General features: G+C 42.6%; 1 protein-coding gene across 3 annotated transcripts in view; it reads left to right on the plus strand.

Moving 5' to 3' along the window:
- Window positions 1–15,797, plus strand: part of SLC35B3 (solute carrier family 35 member B3) — a 49,411-nt gene extending 33,614 nt beyond the window's left edge. For all 3 annotated transcript variants that reach the window (XM_069958040.1, XM_069958041.1, XM_069958042.1), the window contains exons 6-10: window positions 1,184–1,281; window positions 3,814–3,906; window positions 4,447–4,558; window positions 13,967–14,036; window positions 14,285–15,797. In XM_069958040.1, coding sequence (XP_069814141.1) covers window positions 1,184–1,281; window positions 3,814–3,906; window positions 4,447–4,558; window positions 13,967–14,036; window positions 14,285–14,435 — 524 coding nt within the window. In that variant the 3' untranslated portion in view covers window positions 14,436–15,797. The remainder of the gene's footprint in view (window positions 1–1,183; window positions 1,282–3,813; window positions 3,907–4,446; window positions 4,559–13,966; window positions 14,037–14,284) is intronic.
- Window positions 15,798–20,604: the final 4,807 nt, after the last annotated feature.

Genomic DNA, 20,604 nt, shown 5'->3' on the forward strand with positions numbered 1-20,604 from the left:
AACAGGGCCTTAAATCTATACCTGTACTAAATCTATATGCACTCCTTTAGAAAACCATGATTTCCTTTGTGCAATGTTGTACAATTGAGCTGATTCTTCCGATTATCTGTGTGGTGTTACGCCACTTGACTTTATGCCAGCTCTGACTTTCTAAAGTTTAGTTGCAAAAAATGTATGGCTGAAGTTATTTTACTGTACTTGTCTTTTATGCAATTGAAAGCTATTACTTTACTTGAAATGAGATTTGAGAGGAAATGTTGGGTGTGTGTGTGTATGCAGTATGCAAATATCAGTAATTGGATTTGCTCACTATGCTGTTTTAACAAAAGAAACTGTAGTCACAGTAGTGTTTCTCTTTGTATATAAAAGTGGAGCGGAACAGACAATAAGAGGGAAAAAAAGGAGGCTATGAACTGGAGTTTATTACAACATATTATTCTTTGCAAAGGCGGTGTATTAGGTAACATATGTTAAATGAGTATTGACACTAGCATATGCATGGATAAATGCATAAACCAGCAAAAGTCTTGCAGGCATAGAGGCTTTCAGAAAACATACTACTTTCTCTATTTTATATTAACTTTCAAATGAAAAATTCTTAAGGATTCAGTTGCCTAAGGGTAGCAGTTTGGATGCTAGTTACTAAATGCCAAATTGACTTCACTTGACTTTTACTCATAAATTTCTCAGAAACATTGATACATAAACTAGTCTGATTCCAGCTGAAGCTCTACTTACATAATTTAATCAGATTCCTTTGAACATTGTGAGGGACAAATCTATTCAGATGACATTTTTGCCTAAAGGGAGCAAAACTATTCAGCTAGTATAAACAAAGCATACTCTTATGCTGTCTCGTAAAAATATTCCTATCATAAACCCCTGCTTGGATGAGGGTTTCCGCTGCTTCCTTGCGCTTAGGCAGAGATTGCTCTAAGAATTTTAGTTTGTAGATGCTGCTTTTATATGGCCGTTGTCATCAATTAGTAGCTAATCAATTTGGCCTTATCTAAGAACATATACCACTATCTTTGGGTAAGCACAGCAGTGCTATGGAAGATAATGTGTTTACTACTGAATGCTTTTCCTGTTTGTATTAATAGTTGATAGATAATGTTAGGTTTTAGTTTTTCTGGGGTGTTTCATGTGGTTTGTTTGTTTTTTTTGTTTTTTTTTTTTTAAGGTGTGTTGCTTATTTCCCTTGCACTATGTGCTGATGCTGTGATAGGAAATGTGCAAGAAAAAGCTATGAAGTTACACAATGGATCGAATTCAGAAATGGTACGGGTAAATTCTTCAAGATGTCTGGACTCTAGTCCAGATTTTGCCACCTATCAATGTTTTCTTTCCTGACATTTCTCTTCTTTATTAAGGTGGGCCCATACAAAGTTGGAGGATGTTGAGGCTATATAATGCTCCACTTTCCCTAGAGCTAGGCTATTGAATCCGCAGCCCTCTAGCTGTTGCAAAACTACAATCCCCATGATGATTGTACATCCAGAGCTTAAGCTGTCCAAACATGATGGTAATTGTAGTTTTGCAAAAGCTGGAGGGCTGCGCACCCCTGCCCTAAAACATTATTGGGGCTCTTAGGTGCGACTCCTAAATCCATACACGGGCCATTCAACGTCCTGCATTCCCCTCTCATAGAATGAAGTCTTTGGACATGCTGTTACCCATCTATAAGTGGTAACACAGGAATTCTTATGTCCCAACAGTCAGAATCCTACTAACCAGATAATAATCTAATCCTATGTTATTAATATGTATTTGAAAAACACCAATAATACTTATGCCCACACCAAAAGAATGGACAGAACTTTATTAGTAAAAATGACAGTCTGATGTCTGTACCTCTGCTGCCCCCGCATCTGCTTTCTTACCTCTGTATTGCACAGAGCAGTATATATGACTGTGTAAGGCTCATCTCAGATGGCATTTAGCAGTGTCCTTTAACTTAAAGCGTAACTGTCATATTTTTTTTTTTAATTGCAGAAATCAGTAGTATAAGCGATTTTAAGAAACACTGTAATAGGTTTTATCAGCCAAAAAAGCCTCCTTCTGTACTCAAAAAGCAATTTCGCAGCCTCCCCCCCCTGACTTCTTATCTGTGCATTATCAGGCAAACACGTCTTCATTACAGAGAAGCCAGTGAAGACGGGTTCTGCTCTCTCCATTCTATCCTTATGGAGGGGGGAGGGGCCGAGGGAGATGAGGGAGCAGGAAGAGGTGACATGAAGGTCAGCTGTTTGTAGACTCTCTGGGCACCTAAAATGCTGGATTCAGGGGTCAGAAAGGTCAGTGCTAATCTATGAACTTACTGAGAGAAGATTGCAGGGTGTTGTGCTGTGCAGGACTCCTCCATGCTCAGTCACTCCTAACAGCCCCTCCCTCTCCATAGCCACATAATGGACACAGAAATCCTGCTTCTTCTGAAGTGAGGGGGGAGGCTGGGAGATTGCTTTTTCAGTACAGAGGGAAACTCTTTTGGTTTATAAAACCTATTACAAAGTTTCTTAAAATCGCTTGAACTGTTGATATAACTGAAATGACAGTTACGCTTTAAGTGCTGGAAGAGGTCCTGGCACGTATGTAAATTTGATCCATAGACCACATTAACCCACATGCTCCAAAATTGCATCCTTCAGGTCATATCCATCATGGTTTGCTGGATGGACTAGCACAGACTTCCTCACTTTTCCGTTGAGCTTGATCCACACATTGTACCTTTTTTAAGATAGGGCTCTATGTAAGAAGAATGACATTAATTAGCGTTTGTCATAGGTATACATTGGGAGTCCTCCAACATCTGACAGACATACAGCCTAACACCTTACACAGAGTGGTGATATGTATATATCAGCTCTTCATCGCTGTGTCTCCCTCTGACATTACACACGCCTCCAGGGAAAATCCAAGCCTTGTAAATTTGTGGCATCTTAGAAGGAGAAATAGAAGAAGTAAAAACACCACTCACAGAGAAGAATGCAGTCATCAGGAACCTAGGCAATAAGCTGTTAACTCTACAGGAGAAGAAGAAGGCCAAAGTAAAACACTTTGCTAATGAAATGCATTGGCCAAATTGCTTATATTTTGAATTATCTATAACATATAAAACATTTTGAAAATGAGGATACCCCTTTAACACTGGTGGGAGATGTATCAAGGCAAAAACACATATTTTTTGTCGGAAATGGGCCCTATGCGAATAAATTTTTTCGCAAATGGCCGTTTTGCGAATAAATTTTGCGCAGCGGGCCATTTTCCAACAGGTACGCCAGGGGGCAGGGAGGGGGGGGGGGGCGGACTCGAGGTCCGCTTAATTCATAATTTTTTTTGCTGTAAATATAAGCAGGAAACTTACTCCAGCTCTGAGATGCCGTAGGTTTCCTGCTGTGCGCACAGGATTTTTAGGGTTAAAAATATATATATATACAAACCTATTTCTTGACATATACCTAGACTTGCATTGAAAAACCAAAGTGCAAAATGGTATTTATTACCCTTTTGCCACTTTACTTTATTAGGTCACTGTGTGTCTAGTGTATGCATTAGACGTTTTCCAGGGGCATGGAACATTACTTAAGAGACAATACAACCTTTATAAATATTTCCATTTAAATATTTCCATATACATATATTGTGTGTATGTCTTTATCTATATTGTATAAATATATATAAATTTATGTGTTTTTAAACATACACACGCTTTTTTCCCCCTCCCCATATTGCTATTATTGCTTAGTATTACCAGTCTGATTCAATTAAAGGGTCTCTCATTTTGAATATTGTATTTCCTATTATCATTTTTAGGTTCTGTATTCATATTCCATAGGATTTGTTTACATCTTACTGGGCTTGGCCATTACCAGTGGATTGGCTCCCGCCGTATCATTCTGTTCCAAGGTGAGTGTGGAATAGAGGAGCTTGATTAAAAAAGGAAATGGCTGGTATACGACTGAGAACTGTATTAATGCAAGGCAATAGTGCATGACAGCATAAAATATACATGTCATGTTATGCAGAGGCTGCTGAATAGGCACTACCTTCAAGCCGTATACTCGCTCTGCAAATAATTTTTTTCCTTCATAAAAAAAATAACACTGTAATGGCATGTTTTATTTATTGAGAATTAACACATCAGTCAGGTTGTATATTTACTGTGTGCATTCATTTTCGAATGTCACCTTTTTCGTTTTAAACATATACCAGAATGCACCAGACCTTATATCCTTTGAAATATCTTAACCTTGTCTAGATTATCTGGAAATGTAAGATAAATGCACTTTAAAAAACTAGATTTCACATTAACAAATTTGAGAGTTTGTGATATTACAAAAAATATATCACTGCAGAATGGATTTACTCGCTTACGTTTTTTGAAATATATTACAATATATTTTTTATATTTTCTTTTTTTCTGTAACTTTTTTTCTTCCTTTTTAGTATCCATTTAAGACCTACGGTTATGCCTTCTTTTTTTCCCTGACTGGCTATTTTGGGATTTCTTTTGTTCTCGCATTGATTAAATTGTTTGGAGCTCTTGTTGCTGTGACAGGTAATTTTCTTAATGAAATATCCCTATACTATGGTGTGTTGCGAGCATACATATGAATATGTTTCGGTGTAGATAGAACCATTTTAGGTAAAGAGAATGATGAATGGCACATTGTCAGCAATAGATTTATATAGTTTATAATGGAGAGAGACCCAAAGTAATGTTTCCTGGAAAATAGTAGATTTGATAGAATGGAATTATAACTATTTTATTGTATTAAGAAAATGGCATATTACCAATATCTACCATGCCATTTGTTCCTTTATGATCTGAGGCAATTCAGGGAATAGAGGAGAGCAGCATCAAGGTCATTGAAGTTCTGTCACCAAAAAAACTTTATCAAACCCTGATCAATCTTTCAAGGAGTGGAGCCCTGCTTCCTACCGCTGCCCGCTCTGTGTCAGTGTGAAGAGGCATTCCCTATAGACTTTCATTATGCGTCTGTCTGATCACTTGACGCAGAGTAAGAAGAAGAATGCCTTGAGCACAGCTTTCTCTCACCTCATTCTACCGAGCGGTTGCAGTCTGAAGATTCAGACCCTGATCAATCAAAGCTTTTGACATTTCAAAAGTTTTTTTATGGTGTAAACAAACCTGCTGATTCACCTCAGCCCTTCACCTCATATTGGCTCTGCCAGGACGCACGCAAAAATGAATAACAACACTGCCAAAGAGCTGCTGAGGGATATCGGCAGCTTCGTTTACACAAACGTTCTGATAGTTCACCTTTAACAAATTGTAACGAGTGGGTTACAGGTAAGGCCTGTTTCGGCTAGTGTATGAAGCCTTTCCCATGCCAATAAATCCCCTCTCCCAGCTGACTTGTATGTCAGATACTCCCACAAACAGCAGTAAATCCCCTGTGATGTGAGCTCACACCTGTGTGGACTGCTGCCTGCTGAGGAGTGGGAGGAAAATGACCACCAGCAGAACTCTGTGTTAGTTTAGTAATCCAGGTTCCTAGATCGTGGCACCTACTCAAAGTCCCTCCTCATGACCGTAGTGCTGTCCCTGGCAAGAGATAATAAAGTAATAAAGAGAATCTGTCATCTGCAATTTGTGTGCTGACTGGTAGTTAGCTGTCAGATCAAGCAGACCCACATGGTACCTTACATATATATTTATCTGTGCTTCCAGAACATGTTAAAATGCTTTATTTTTCTTAGATTAAGTGTCAAAGAGGCTTTCCCGTGCTGAGTGCAGTAAAGCATCCTCCCCCCCCCCCCCCCCCCCCCCCCCCCCCAATCCCTATCGTTGCTTGATAGCCAGCTGGAAGCTGAGCCTTGTTTTTGAATCTCATCCCTAAACTGAGCATAAAGATTGTGCACAGGTGAAAGATTTGAAAGCAAGGTTTAGGGTCCATTTACACAGAAAGATTATTTGTCAGATAATCTTCCAAAGATTTGAAGCCAAAGCCAGGAATGGATTTGAAAATAGGAGAAATCTCAGGCATTCCTTTATGGCCTGATCTCTGTTTATAGTCTGTTCCTAGCTTTGGCTTCAAATCTTTGGCAGATAATCTATCAGATAATCTTTCTGTGTAAATGGATCATTAGATTCCAGCTGACTGTCAATCAGAGGTGATTGGGGATGCAAGGAGGCTTTCCAGCTTGCAGCAATACAGGGGTGGGGAAGCATTTTTCTATGTTACAGGAGCACAGACGGATATATGAAAGATGCCATGTATCCTTGCCCTAACAGCTGTCACAGTATCAGCAGTTTAGAATGTGAATTGAAGCTGACAGATTCACTGTAACTTCTTAAGGACCAGGCCAAGTTTTATTTTTGCGTTTCTGTTTTTTCCTCCTTGGGTTTAGAAGGCCCTTAAAAAAAACTAAATGTAATAAGACGTAATGTTTCATGCCATAATCTGTACTTTTTATAGGTAGTTTGTTTTGTGTATATGCATCTATTTGATCTTCTATCTATCTAAATAAGAGTGTGTGTGTGGGAGGGGGGGCAAAATCAAGCACTCCCAACCCTTATCTCTAATGCCATACTCCTTATACTATAGGCTAAACCTGCTAGCATGTTTAGCTGACATTAGCGTAAGCTGTATAGACAACTTTAGCTACAATTGCAACTACTTGATGGTGCAAGCACAACAAGGGGGGCAATCTGTTTAGGGGAAGTGGGGGCGCTTGTCAAAATGTGGCAAGGGCTAAGCAGTAGAGGGAGGGAGAGCGTTCAACATGGTAGGGGCTCTATACATGAATACAAGGTAGCATGGCCTCTGAAAAAGTGTTGACACTGCATGAGAAAAGAGGCTAATCTTTGTCTTCCAACATGTTAAAAAATCATTGGCGGGGACTGTGTATCGCTGTGTTTAATAGTAATGTGTGTCCCACTGCTGATGACTGTGTAAAAATAAATAAATAAACATTATACGTACCTGTCCACGCTCCGTAGTGTCCCTCTCACCTCTGCCTGCTCCCCACAGCCGCTGCTGGAAATTCTTAGCCGGTCTGTGAAGTGAGAGGCCGCTCAGCCAATCACTGGCCACAGCGCTGTACCATCTCGGTCAGTGATTGGCTGAGCAGCCTATCACTTCAGAGACCAGCTCAGAGGTGCCAGGGGTGGCTGCAACAAGCAGACAGAAGCGAGAAGAAGACCAGGGAGCGTGGACAGGTACGTATACAGTTTATTATTTTACACTTAAGGCAATGGTTACACAAATATGGCTAATGATATCTATACAGCCCTTGCTGCACAATTATGGAGCCGTGTATTAGGCACTGTAAGCAAACGCCGATCGTCAATCACTTATCCGGAATATCGGTGGCACAGGTGGGATACATTTACTGTATGTGACTGTTTAAGGGGTAGATGAAAGAAAACAACAACCATGCTGGATTGGACTCTGCAGGGGGGGGGGGATCACAGTTATTGACACAAAAAAGAAGACTTAAAAAAAAAACAATAAAACAATAGCATTATATAAAATACAGCTCTCAGAATATGGCTGTACTTAAACCATTGTGGGGATTTTTTACATACAGGCCCATCAGATCCACTGAAAAACTGAAGTGGCCTCTAACAATATGATTTTGAAATTTTCTTGAAACTTTGGTACATTACTGCTAAATTTCTAACCTGAGCAATGTTCTAAAATGTAAAAAAAAATGTTTATTAAATGATGCCAATGTAAAGAAGAGGTTTCTTTGATGTAAATTTAATAACTAACTTGTGGCATGACTCTTACAAGCAGAGAATTAAGAAAAATGCTTTTTTTTTTTTTAGAGAATTTTGAAGTTGTTTCACCCAAAAACATTGAATGTATCGATTAAAATCTTCAACTAGCATAAAGTAGAATATGTCACAAAGAAACTGTCTCAGAATCATTTGGATAAGTAAAAGCACGCCAAAACTATTACCATCTTAAAGGGGTAGTGCGGCGCTAAGAAATTATTCACAAAATAACACACATTACAAAGTTATACAACTTTGTTATGTATGTGAATGGCCCCCTTTCCCGTGTTCCCCGACCCCTGCCCGTGGACCCGGAAGTGTAGTGCATTATACATACCTGATTCGTGTCGACCCCCGCTCCTGCCGCCCCCCCCCCCCCTCTGCCGCGTCATAACTGTGCTCAGCCGCGATTGGCTGAGCATAACTGTGCTCAGCCAATCGCGGCTGAGCATAGTTATGACGCGGCAGAGGGGGGACGGCAGGAGCGGGTCTGCTGGCCTCCCTAAGATTACATTACTGTCAGAAGAAATACGGACGGCGGTCGACACGAATCAGGTATATATAATGCAATACACTTCCGGGTCCACGGGTGGGGTCGGGGAACACGGGAAAGTTGTATAACTTTGTAATGTGTGTTATTTTGTAAATAATTTCTTAGCGCCGCACTACCCCTTTAAGTGAGACAAGTATATGGGATCATAATAATTCCATAAGCTGAAGTCCCTATCTCCCCTCCCCCTTTTGTCCTCTGCCGCTGTTAGAAGCTTGTAACAGCGGCAGGGGAGAGAGGGGAGGGGGAGATCTTGCGGCCATGTGCTCAAGTCAGCCTTACCGCTCTCCCTTCTATGCACCAATCCGCCCCCAGCTGGCCCACCCTCCGAATATTTATCCGCCGATATGCAGTGATGAGTGGTGAGGTGACGTCCATGCAGTGTGCCACTCCAATATTCATTAGAGGGGGTGAGATGGCCTGGGCGGATCGGTGTACTGAGGGTGGTAGTCCTGTCCCCAGAGCATTAAACCACCTCATTTACATATCTGCTAAACTCCAAAGTTCCTAAAAAGGCGCTGAGGATCAATGTATGAATATTGGCATCTAATCTGCTGATAGTTTACCTTTAGGGTTGGTTCACATGTACCGGAATTGCAGGCGATCTCATGCGGCGAGATCCACTGCGGTTCTCAGCTCTGTCAGTTTGAATAGTTTTACATACTTGCAGCAGAATTTTCATTACGTTGCGAGTATGTAGAGCACCATCCCCCTTAACCCGCTGCATCCCAGTGAATACTTTACCGTCCACATTACAGCCTGCTTCTGTGGCTCCCGGCAAAGTAAAGTATTCACTGTGTCGCGGCAGGCTAAGGGGGATGATGCTTTACATATTGGCAGTGGAATGAATAATCTGCAAGTATATAAACCTATTCAAACTGACACTGCCAGGAATCGCAAACAGATCTCGCTGCAGAACTCGGTATGCAGAATTTCGATACATGTGAACCCACCCTTAACGCGACTCTGTACCCACAATCTGACCCCCCCCAAACCACTTGTATCTTTGGATAGCTGTTTTTAATCCAAGATCTGTCCTGGGGTCCGTTTGACAGGGGATGCAGTTATTGTCATAAAAACAACTTTTAATCCTGCAGCACTGTGTCTAACAGCCGGGGCTTACATTTGTATATGCATTAGGCTGGCACACCCTCTCTGTCCTTCCTCCCCACCCTCCTCATCATCAGGAATGCTCCAGGCAGATTGCTTCCTATTCTCCACCTGTGTGCATAATGAACATGGGCTGGATCATTAATACACCTGTGCAAAGCTCAAACAGCAGTAAATGTTCCTGGAGCATTCCTAATGATGAGGAGGGTGGTGCCAGCCTAATGCATATACAAATGTAAGCCCCGGCCTGTTAGACACAGCGCTGCAGGATTAAAAGTTGTTTTTAGGACAATAACTGCATCACCTGCCAAATGGACCCCAGGACAGATGCAGCTACCTGAAGGTACAAGTGGTTTTGGGGGGACAGATTGTGGGTACAGAGTCCCTTTAACCCTTAGACGACCCTGGACGTAGGGTTACATCATGGAAGTCTGTCCCCAGACGACCCATGACGTAACCTTACGTCCCGGGTGTTTTTCCCGCTATGAAGCGCGCTCCGGAGCGGAGCGCGCTTCATAGCAGGTGGGGGACGGCTGCAATCAGCAGCCGGGACCTCACCGGTAATGACACGCTGCAGCGATCGCGCTGCCGCGTGTCATTAGCCCCTTAAACGCCGCGATCACGGCGTGACCGCAGCGTTTAAGTGTAAGTGACAGGGGGAGTCCCCTGTCACTTACCGATCGGGACCCCCGCAGTGTGACTGCGGGGGTCCCGATCGTTGAAACGGACTGCCGGAGGTCTCTCACCTGCCTCCGTGCGGTCCGATCGGCGATCTGCTACACTGAGCCTGCACAGGCAGGCTCAATGAGCAGATCGCCGATAACACTGATCAATGCTATGCCTATGGCATAGCATTCATCAGTGTAGAAATCTAAGTATTGTATGTACAAGTCCCCCAAAGGGACTTCAAAAGTGTAAAAAAAAAAAGTTCAAAACACTAACACACTACCCCAAAACCCCTCCCCCAATAAAAGTCTAAATCACCCCCCTTTCCCATTATATAAATAAAACATATAAAAATGAATAAATAGATAAACATATAATATACCGTAGCGTGCGGAATTGTCCGATCTATTAAAATATAACAAGCGTCATTGTGACCGGTAAACGGCGTACACGAAAAGAGGGGAAAAAGTGCGCAGATTACCGATTTTATGTTACATTATATATTAAAAAAAATCAATAAAAAGTGATCAAAACGTCCGATCTTCACAAATATGGTATTAATAAAAACTAGAGATCATGGCGGAAAAAATGACACCCCATACAGCCCCGTAGGTGAAAAAATAAAACAGTTATAAGCGTCACAATAAGCCCATTTTATTAATATTTAATTGGCAAAAAAAAGGATTTCATAAAAAAAAATATATATAACATTAGAGAATCTGTGTAACCTGCATATGGTTGTGTTCGGACTGACCTATAGAATAATAGTGTCATGTCGCTGTTACCATATAGTGCATTACGTAGACACAGGAACCCCCCAAACGTTACCATATTGCATTCTTTTTTACGATTTCACCTATTTATATCTTCATAAATAATATATTTGGAATTCCATCGTACATGTTATGGTAAAATGAATGACGCCATTACACAGTACAACTATTCCTGTAAAAAACAAGCACTTACATGGCTTGTAGATAGAAAACTGAGAGTGCTGGAGCTCTTAGAAGGGGAGGAGGGAAAACGAAACACTAAGATCAAAATTTGCGCGGTCCACTGGGTCATTTTGGGCCTGGTCCTCAAAGGGTTAAGGTATTTGCTTCTGAAGGAGTTATTAATTCAGTGGGAGTCTGATCACAAAGACAAAATTGTCCCAAGAACGCAAAGAGCCCACTCAGCATTTACACATTCAAGAGAGACGCCAAACGTTTCTGAGTTCAGCACTCGGCAGTATTTGGCAGCTCCATAGAAAATAAAGAGCACTGGTCGTGCACGTGCAGAGGTCATCATTCTTTCCAGGGACAGTTGTGTCCCCGTTTTTAGGATTTGTGTGGGTCCTAACAGTAGTCCAGTTAACAATGAGCTTGTTATCCCTTATCCTAAGGATAGAGGATAACTTCTTCAGATAAGAGGACCCCTTTAAGAGATGCTTAGATTTAAAATTGTTAGGCCCTGCTGGATATGTCTCTATTTCTAATGTGTATGTAGAAAATGCTGACCATAGGTCTTTCTGTAAAGCACCTAGTGAAAAAAATATTGCAGAGCCAATAAACTAATAGTATTACCTCATGCAATAGAGACCTCAACAGTAAGGCTTTACTTAAAAGTGATTGACAGCCAATGTGTATTAGGGATGCACGATGCACCGAAATATCGATACTACTATCGGTATTCCAGGTGCAAAAACAGTTCGGTACCAGGATTTCCTGGTATTCGATACTTTATGTTAAACTGTGCAATAGAGCAGCTTAACATAAAGTATAGCACACAGAACACGGCTAGCTGAGCGCCGGCCATGTTCTGTGTGCTGCCCCCTGCTGTGCAGAACCTTTACCTCCCGGGTCATCAGCTGCTGCTCCATGCTGCCCGGTCCCGTTGTCGTCCTCTCCCCGCTGTGCTGGGGAGGTGTTTCGTAGTGAATCTGTCTTATTGTCAGAGCAGTAGCCGGGCTGGGGCCGCAGCACAGCAGGTCAGAGTTCACCAGCATGTCCATGTAACTGCCAGATAACCTGGTGAATAATGCTCAGCGATACACATGGACGCCTCACACTGGAGCTCAGCACGGCTGAGGGTTAACCCCTCACGACCCACTGACATAGCAGGACACCGGAGCTCAGCACGGCCGAGGGTTAACCCCCTCACGACCCATTGACATAGCAGGACACCGGAGCTCAAAGATAAAAGTACATAATGGATTCTTACTTATTCACATCACTAGTCTTTCTACAGTAGTGAGTCACAAACAATGCTGGAGATGAGTCTCTTCAATGGCTATAATGGACTTTTTTGTCTCTAGCATTTGTGTTTTTGTTACAGCTGCCGGTCCCATTCACCACAGATCTAATAAGTCACAGTGACTCCATCTTATGGCCCTGTGATCCTGGTTGGATGGGACTTACAGTTGCAATATGGACTTGGATATTACTCTTGGCTTACACATTATCAGCATGGCTAATCCAACTTGTCAATGGGGAAGCAGCACTTGAATCCTGCAGCCTCCAAGTGATAACAGGTTATTGTTATCCAGTAATAATGCTCCATGTCTAATTCTTGGTCTTTGCTACTTTCCTAATAAGCTGGTACCTGAGAATCTTTGAGGTTTTACATTTTTAATTTGGCAAAGCTATTCCCTCTGCCCTATATGTTATGTACTGGCTATATTTTTATATATAGCCCCCTATTTTTTTTATGGTGCCTGCATCCCATATAGTACAGCAGCCCGCTTATATTGAGGACCTGGACAGCACACCACACATTAGAAATGACACAGGCAGCCCCTTCCCAGCAGAAAGGCTTAGATACATTAGAGATTACATCCATGGTAGGATCAAACAGAATCTCAGCAGACTGTATGGTCAGGCAGATTTAGATACGGCAACTAAGCATCCCAGAAATAAAATGTAATTAAAAGTAATCAAAATGTAACAAATATACAAAGATATACAAACATACACAAAGATGGTACCAATCAAAGCTTTAGATCATGGCGTATAAAAATTACCCTCACACAGCCCTACAGGCCAAAAGATAAGAAAGCTATGGGAGTCAGAGCACAGCAATTGTTGTAAAAGTTGTAAAATAAAAAGAACAGAAATTGTATCACTGTAATAGTAGGAGCTGAATAATATAGATAACATGTTAGATTAAAATTATAGCTGCAGTTTAGGGAGGAGATTTATCAGACATGGTGTAAAGTGAAACTGGCTCAGTTGCCCCTAGCAACCAATCAGATTTCACCTTTCACTTTCCAAAGAGTCTGTGAGGAATGAAAGGTGGAATCTGATTGGTTGCTAGGGGCAACTAAGCCAGTGTCACTTTACACCATGTTTGATAAATCTCCCTCAAAATTTGTATTTTTATGTTTTTTTTTATAAGTTATTAGGTATCGAAATGGTATCGAGTATTGAAATAAAAAAGTTGGTATTGGTATTGAACTCAAAATTCTGGTATTGTGACATCACTAATGTGTATACAGTCTTTTTGTGATCCATTTGGCCTTGTATAAAAGTGGACCCATCACTGTCACATCCTGCCCTGTTATTTAGTGGTGGGAAACATAACAATGTAATATCATTTATCCTTTGCTTGTGGAAGAACCACATTGAATAGATTTTGTTGTACTATCTAACCTGTAAAAAGTTGGCAGTTCACTCTAAAATAGTGCATAAATGAAACCCAATGTATGCAGGACTTTCAGGTTGAGAACAGTTTTCCTAATTTATTTGTAAGGAAATACGATACCTCTAATATCCAGATGACTACCTTGATATCGAACCAATCAGTAATCAATTTATGTAAATCTATCAGTTAATGTTCCCAGATTATAAGCTTTCATTTACAGTATGGGCACTATAGTCTAAAATAATATTCTCTTTTTACTTTTATTTCTGCAGTAACAACTGGAAGAAAGGCCATGACCATTGTGCTATCCTTCCTGTTTTTTGCAAAACCATTCACCATCCAGTAAGTGCCACAAAGAAATACATATGTAGTAATTTTATCCTGTTTGGTCATGAAGGGTTAAGGCATTCAATTGTAATATACTCATTCAGTAGGATGTTATTTTAGTTGTTTTTCTAGTTTTATGTTAATAATTTGCAGTCACTCTATAAGATTGTGCATGTTTTTAATATACTATTTCACTTCCTCGTAATTTGTTCAAGATATTAGTTTGCTTAGATAAACTAATGTAATAAACTTTTGTTTTGCAGATATATATGGTCCGGATTATTAGTCGTACTTGGAATATTCTTAAATGTCTACAGTAAAAACATGGACAAAATGAAACTGCCTCACCTGTACAATTTTTTGATGAAAAAAGGCACAGAAGGAAAATCAAGGACGTTCTCACAGACTGTATAGAAGGACTTTCTTTTTTAACTTTATTTTTATTTTTTTCCTTAACAATCATTAAATGATTATATTTTTCCAAAGGGAATCTGATACTCTAACAAGAAGGTGAAGGCATATTGTCTGCTTTGTTGCTGCTGAAGTGTAAGCCAAGGAGGTGAATTCACCACTGTGCTCACAAATGAGCATTATACTGGACATGGCTCTGCATGGTGTCTTCAAATGATGTACCGTACTCGGGAACCTATTACCTCTCTGCTAGAGGCCTACACACTAGTGGACCATGACTTTTTTATGACATTTTCATTTTTACTGTTCTTAAAGGGGTATACCCATCTAGGACAATTTTGACATATTCACAGGATATGCTATATGTGTTTCCCAGATGCAGGTCCTACCCTGAGGGCTATGGTATTTACACAACTCCCATTAAAGTCAATGCCAGTTACACAAATTAAAGAAATTGCCAGATTAGTTTGTTTTTGGATTTCTGACCAACTACAGCGGTAGCAAAGAGGCCAGAGGCATTTGTGAAGCCCTTGATCTGAAGAATAGGTATGGGTCCCAAAGGTGGGACCCACATCTAGGGGACACTTAAGGCATATCCTGTGGATAAGCTAGATTGCTCCCAGATGAGTATACCAAGCACACAGACCCGCCACTTTTGGATTCCCTTTGGCTGCTGGAAGTTTGGGTATTCAAGGACATAACCACTCCGGGTCGGTACTGTGCACAACCCCCTTGCTTATCCAGTTAGGCTTGTGCACAGTACTTACCCGGTGTAATCGTATTCATGGATAATAAAACGTCCAGTGTCCAAATGGATTTCAGATGCGCCGAGTCTGCATACTTTGTGACAGGTACGCTTTAAATCAATGTTGCAAAAAGGAGTTGTCAAACACCATATTATTCATAGGTGTATATGATGCACAGATCATATTGTTAGCCTCAATCACAATGGGTATAGAACGTATTTGTTTAGTGCATGGGGTCTCTTTAACCAATAAATGTTTTCATCTGTAGATCTTAATGATGAATTGGAGTTTGTAAGTTTTGCAACTTTTTTATTTGCTTCCCTTTACTTTTAATACTTTAATTCCCTTTAAATTCTTGTGATTTATACTATACTGCCACATGCAGTGAACAAAGACCAAGCCTTATTGACATTAGATTGTAACAGCCACCTACAGATGAAAGAGAAAACTGCTTTTGCATTTCATACATGTTCCATTTTTGTTGCTATGTGTTCTTGTGGAGCAATTGGTTTCCCACATGCGTAAAAGCAGTGTGTTAAATGATTGTAATGTGAGAATTTTATGAAATTTTCATCTGGAGACTACAGTAAAAATACAGCGACCTAAATTACCTACAACACCAGTGAATTGTGGTAATGTGTGTATCCACCTAAATTAATGTAGCCCATTTTAACGCTATAGATATTTTTTACCCCAATACAATGGTTAAAGAGGGTGTACATACTGTAACAAGGATCCCTGGTGTGGCTCAGAACAACTTCCCATTGCACTGATGTCACTTTGGGGGAATATGTTTACTTATCCAAGTGATTCTGAGGGGTTTTTGTGACACACTGTATTTTGTTAGTGTTAAAAGGCACCTGTCAGCTTTCCATCATGGTTGGAGCTGACTGACTGTTGCACAGGGTCCAGTGCTTTAAAGCGAATGTACCATAAGGTACATTTGCTTTAATTTGACCCACGGATAAATCGGTGCCGGGAAGCCGGTGCCGCGGTCCATTTTTTAAACCGCGGCCCGGTTCCCGTGTGCGGTGCCGTTCTAGCCGGGCCAGGGCTGATGCACTGGAGGCGGCCTGGCCGGTATCCCCCACCCCTCTGTGATGCGGCTCCATTGATTATAATGGAGCCGCGTCGTAGAGGTGAGGGGATTTCCCGGCCCGCCTCCAGTGCTTCAGCCCCGGCCCGGTACTCATGGATAGAACCGGGCTGCGGTTCAAAAAGCCAGCTTCCCTACACCGGCGCCGATTTTATCCGTGGGTCAAATTAAAGTGAATGTACCTGATGGTACAATCGGTTTAAGGCCTTTTTACATGGGCCGATTATCAGACATAATCTAAACAGGATGGGCTACTGATACGTCAATAGGTCACTTACATTTTCCAACCACTATTTGTGAGTCCCAGCCTCATGATTCATTGATCTATGTAAGCAAGCATCAATCTCGCTCAACGAATCATCTTATCTGACCAGTGTTAGTCTAGTGCTAAAAGCTGAGCCCTGTACTGCAGGTTTTTGTGTAAAAACTAAAGGCTGTATTACACAGCACGATGTCAGGAGGAAGTGAGTGCCGACCTGTCAGGTCGGTGCTCGCTTCCTCCTTATTCCCTGCTCGCTGTCTGTGCTCTTACACTTATAGACTACGAGTGGGAGGGGCTACCCAGACGATCCTTAGATTATCTGAGTGCCCCATTGAAGAGAGTGGCTTGTTACTGCTCGTCACTCCGTGAAATAGGAGCAGGGGCAGCAGGCCATCACTGTAGTGATATTTTTGCCTTTTGTTTTTCCTTTTAACCCTTTGAGGACCAGGCCCAAAATGACCCAGTGGACCGCGCAAATTTTAATCTTAGTGTTTCCGTTTTTCCCTCCTCCCCTTCTAAGAGCTCTAGCACTTTCAGTTTTTTATCTACAAGGCCATGTAAGGGCTTATTTGTTACAGGAATAGTTGTACTGTGTAATGGCGTCATTCATTTTACCATAACATGTATGATGGAATCCCAAATATATTATTTATGAAGATATAAATTGGCGAAATCGCAAAAAAGAATGCAATATGGTAACGTTTATGGGGTTCCTGTGTCTACGTAATGTACTATATGGTAAAAGCGACATGATACCATTATTCTATAGGTCAGCCCGAACACAACCATATGCAGGTTTACACAGATTCTCTAATGTTATATATTTTTTTAAAATGAAATCCTTTTTTTTTGGCAATTAATTATAAATAAAATGGGACTATTGTGACGCTTATAACGGTTTTATTTTTTCACCTATGGGGCTGTATGTGGTGTAATATTTTCCGCCATGATCTCTAGTTTTTATTAATACCATATTTGTGAAGATCGGACGTTTTGATCACTTTTTATTAATTTTTTTTTTATATAATGTAACATAAAATCGGTAATCCGCACACTTTTTTCCCTCTTTTCGTCTACGCCGTTTACCGTTCGCAATGACGCTTGTTATATTTTAATAGATCGGACAATTACGCACCCTACGGTATATTATGTTAATTTGTTTATTTATTTTTATATGTTTTATTTATATAATGGGAAAGGGGGGTGATTTCAACTTTTATTGGGGGAGGGGTTTTGGGGTTGTGTGTTAAGTGGTTTTAACTTTTTTTTCTTTACACATTTGAAGTCCCTTTGGGGGACTTTTACATACAGTACTTGGATTTTTACACTGATCATTGCTATGCCATAGGCATAGCATTGATCAGTGTTATCGGTGATCTGCTCATTGAGCCTGCCTGTGCAGGCTTAGTGCAGCAGATCGCCGATCGGACCACACGGAGGCAGGTAAGAGACCTCCGGCAGTCCGTTTTACCGATCGGGACCCCCGCAGTCACACTGCTGGGGTTCCCGATCGGTAAGTGACAGGGGACTCCCCCTGTCACTTACACTTAAACGCCGCGGTCACGCCACGATCGCGGCGTTTAAGGAGTTAATGACACGCGGCAGCGCGATCGCTGCAGCGTGTCATTACCGGGGAGGTCCCTGCTGCTCACTGCAGCCGGCTTCCACCTCCTATGAAGCGCGCTCCGCCGTTACAGTTACGCCCTAGGTCGTCTGGGGACAGACTTCCATGGCGTAACTATACGCCCTGGGTCGTCTAGGGGTTAAAGAGAACCAATCACGGCCAAATGTTGTTTTTTTTTTATTGCTCTATTTAACCCCTTAACGACCGCGGGCGTATATTTACGCCCTGCGGTCGGTAAGGACGTTCAGAGCGGGGCCACGCGGCGGCCGCGCTCTGAACCGCGGCGGTCCCGGGTGCCGCTTGTAGCCCGGGACCGCAGGTATTAGCGGGCACGGTCCGATCGCCGTACCCGCTAATACAGTAATCGGATGCAGCTGTCAAATTTGACAGCTGCATCCGATTACCGGACGCAGCGTCATCCCTGGTGTCTAGTGGGGAGATCGCTCCTCCGGGATGTTATCCCGGAGGAGCGATCTCCGTAACTGAAGCCGGCCGGGGACCGCTCCAAGATGGCGCCGTCCCCGGCTCGGCACTCGTTTACTTCCGACATGCCCCCATTAGCCCGAATACGTGCCCTCGGCTGTGTGTACAATAATTGGACCCACTGCAGGTAAGTCGGCCCGAAGCCCATACGTTTCATGACCGCCCATAAGAAGGCAGCGTCCAGTGAGACCACCGCAGGACAGCTCTCCCCATCGGCCCCTAGTTGTAAATTCATCTGGAGACGACGTAAATTAAGGGAGGTTGATCTATCTGGCATAAAGCCCGATTGGTCACTGTGGATTAAGGATGTGATTACCTGCGTCAGTCTGTTTGTCAGGGCCCGAGCCAGTAATTTAACGTCATTAGTGAGCAAAGAGATGGGTCGATAGGAACCCGGCTCTGCAGGGTTTTTGCCCGGTTTCTTAATCACCACAATTATGGCTTCCCTCATGGACGGGGGTAGGAGGCCCTCCCTCAAGGATTCCTGGTAGACCTCCAGCAGCCGAGGAAGTAGAAGAGATTGATGTTTCTTATAAAATTCCGCTGGAAGCCCGTCGCATCCAGGAGCCTTCTCATTAGAAAAGGACTGGAGCGCGTCTTCCAGTTCCTCAACCGTTAGAGGTCCCTCCAGCAAGTCTCGTTGTGTGGCTGTCAGCTGAGGGAGTGGAATAGGATCAAGGTAGTGATCAATCTCTTCCTCAGACAGAGTTAGGGTGGAAGAGTAGGTGGAGGCGTAAAAGTCATATAATACGTTTAAGATTGCGCTGTCTTCCGTCACCAGTCGCCCCCCGTCCCCTTTAAGCTCTACAATATGGTTAGGTCCTTCTTGGGATTTGACAATGGTTGCTAGTAAATGCCCAGCACTCTCCCCCTCTTGGAAAAATCTCTGTTTCTGAAAGAAACGCTTGTCCTCTGCAATTTTAAGTAGGTGGTCATTGTACAGTTTTTGCGCCTCCTCCCGTCTACTTCTATTTGTATCACTGGGAGACGTTATCATTATGCACTCTGTTTTTTGCACCCGATCCCTGAGTGCCTCTGTGAGGCGTCTACTCCTGGTCTTGTGGGCACTAATTTTTTGTATGTAAACCCCCCTGAGGTAGGCCTTCAGAGTGTCCCAGACACAAGAGACCGGGGCAGAGCCCGCGTTTGTGCTGAAGAATTCAGTAATGGCCATGTCCACAGAGGGGTCCACATCCACCAGCTGCATCCAGAACGGGTGAAGTCTCCATGGCAAGGGGCCCCCACATCTCCCAACACCCACTGAAAGGCACACCCGAAGCGGAGAATGGTCAGATACACCCCTAGGTAAGTATTGGATATCCACAATATGGGACAGTAGTGAGGGCGTACCAATCGCCATGTCTATCCGCGAGAGGGTGCGGTGCGAGCCGGAGTAACAGGAAAACTGTTGAGCTATAGGATTACGAATTCTCCATAGGTCGCTCAGGCCACACTCCTCCAGCAGGCGCGACAGGGCCGTTGGCCGCCCATCTGATTGTACAGCTCCTGCAGAGAGCCGGTCTAACTGTGGTAGGAGGACATTATTGTAGTCTCCTATGATAAGCACAGGGAGATCGGGCAAAGTGGCAATGTAAGCCAGGACCATTTTAAGAACCTCAGCGTTATATGGGGGCGGAATGTAGATAGCCACTATAATCATAGCCGTCCCACGTATATCACAGTGAAGGCAGACAAAACGTCCCCCACTGTCCACCTTGGAAGCGTGGCAGACAAATGGGATCCGTCGGTGTACCAAAACACTGACTCCCCTAGCATGCGTGGAGTATGTTGAGTGAATTGCACACTGGACCCAGGGTTTCTGAAGCAGTCGCACATCCTCCTTGGTCAAGTGTGTCTCTGATAAACATATTATCGCTGGTTGGAATTGCTGGAGATAGGAGAATATAGCACACCTTTTCGTGGCATCTTTTAGCCCTCTAATATTCCACGCAACCACATTT

The sequence above is a fragment of the Dendropsophus ebraccatus genome, chromosome 2, assembly GCF_027789765.1.
Source record: "Dendropsophus ebraccatus isolate aDenEbr1 chromosome 2, aDenEbr1.pat, whole genome shotgun sequence".
Lineage (NCBI taxonomy): Eukaryota > Metazoa > Chordata > Amphibia > Anura > Hylidae > Dendropsophus > Dendropsophus ebraccatus.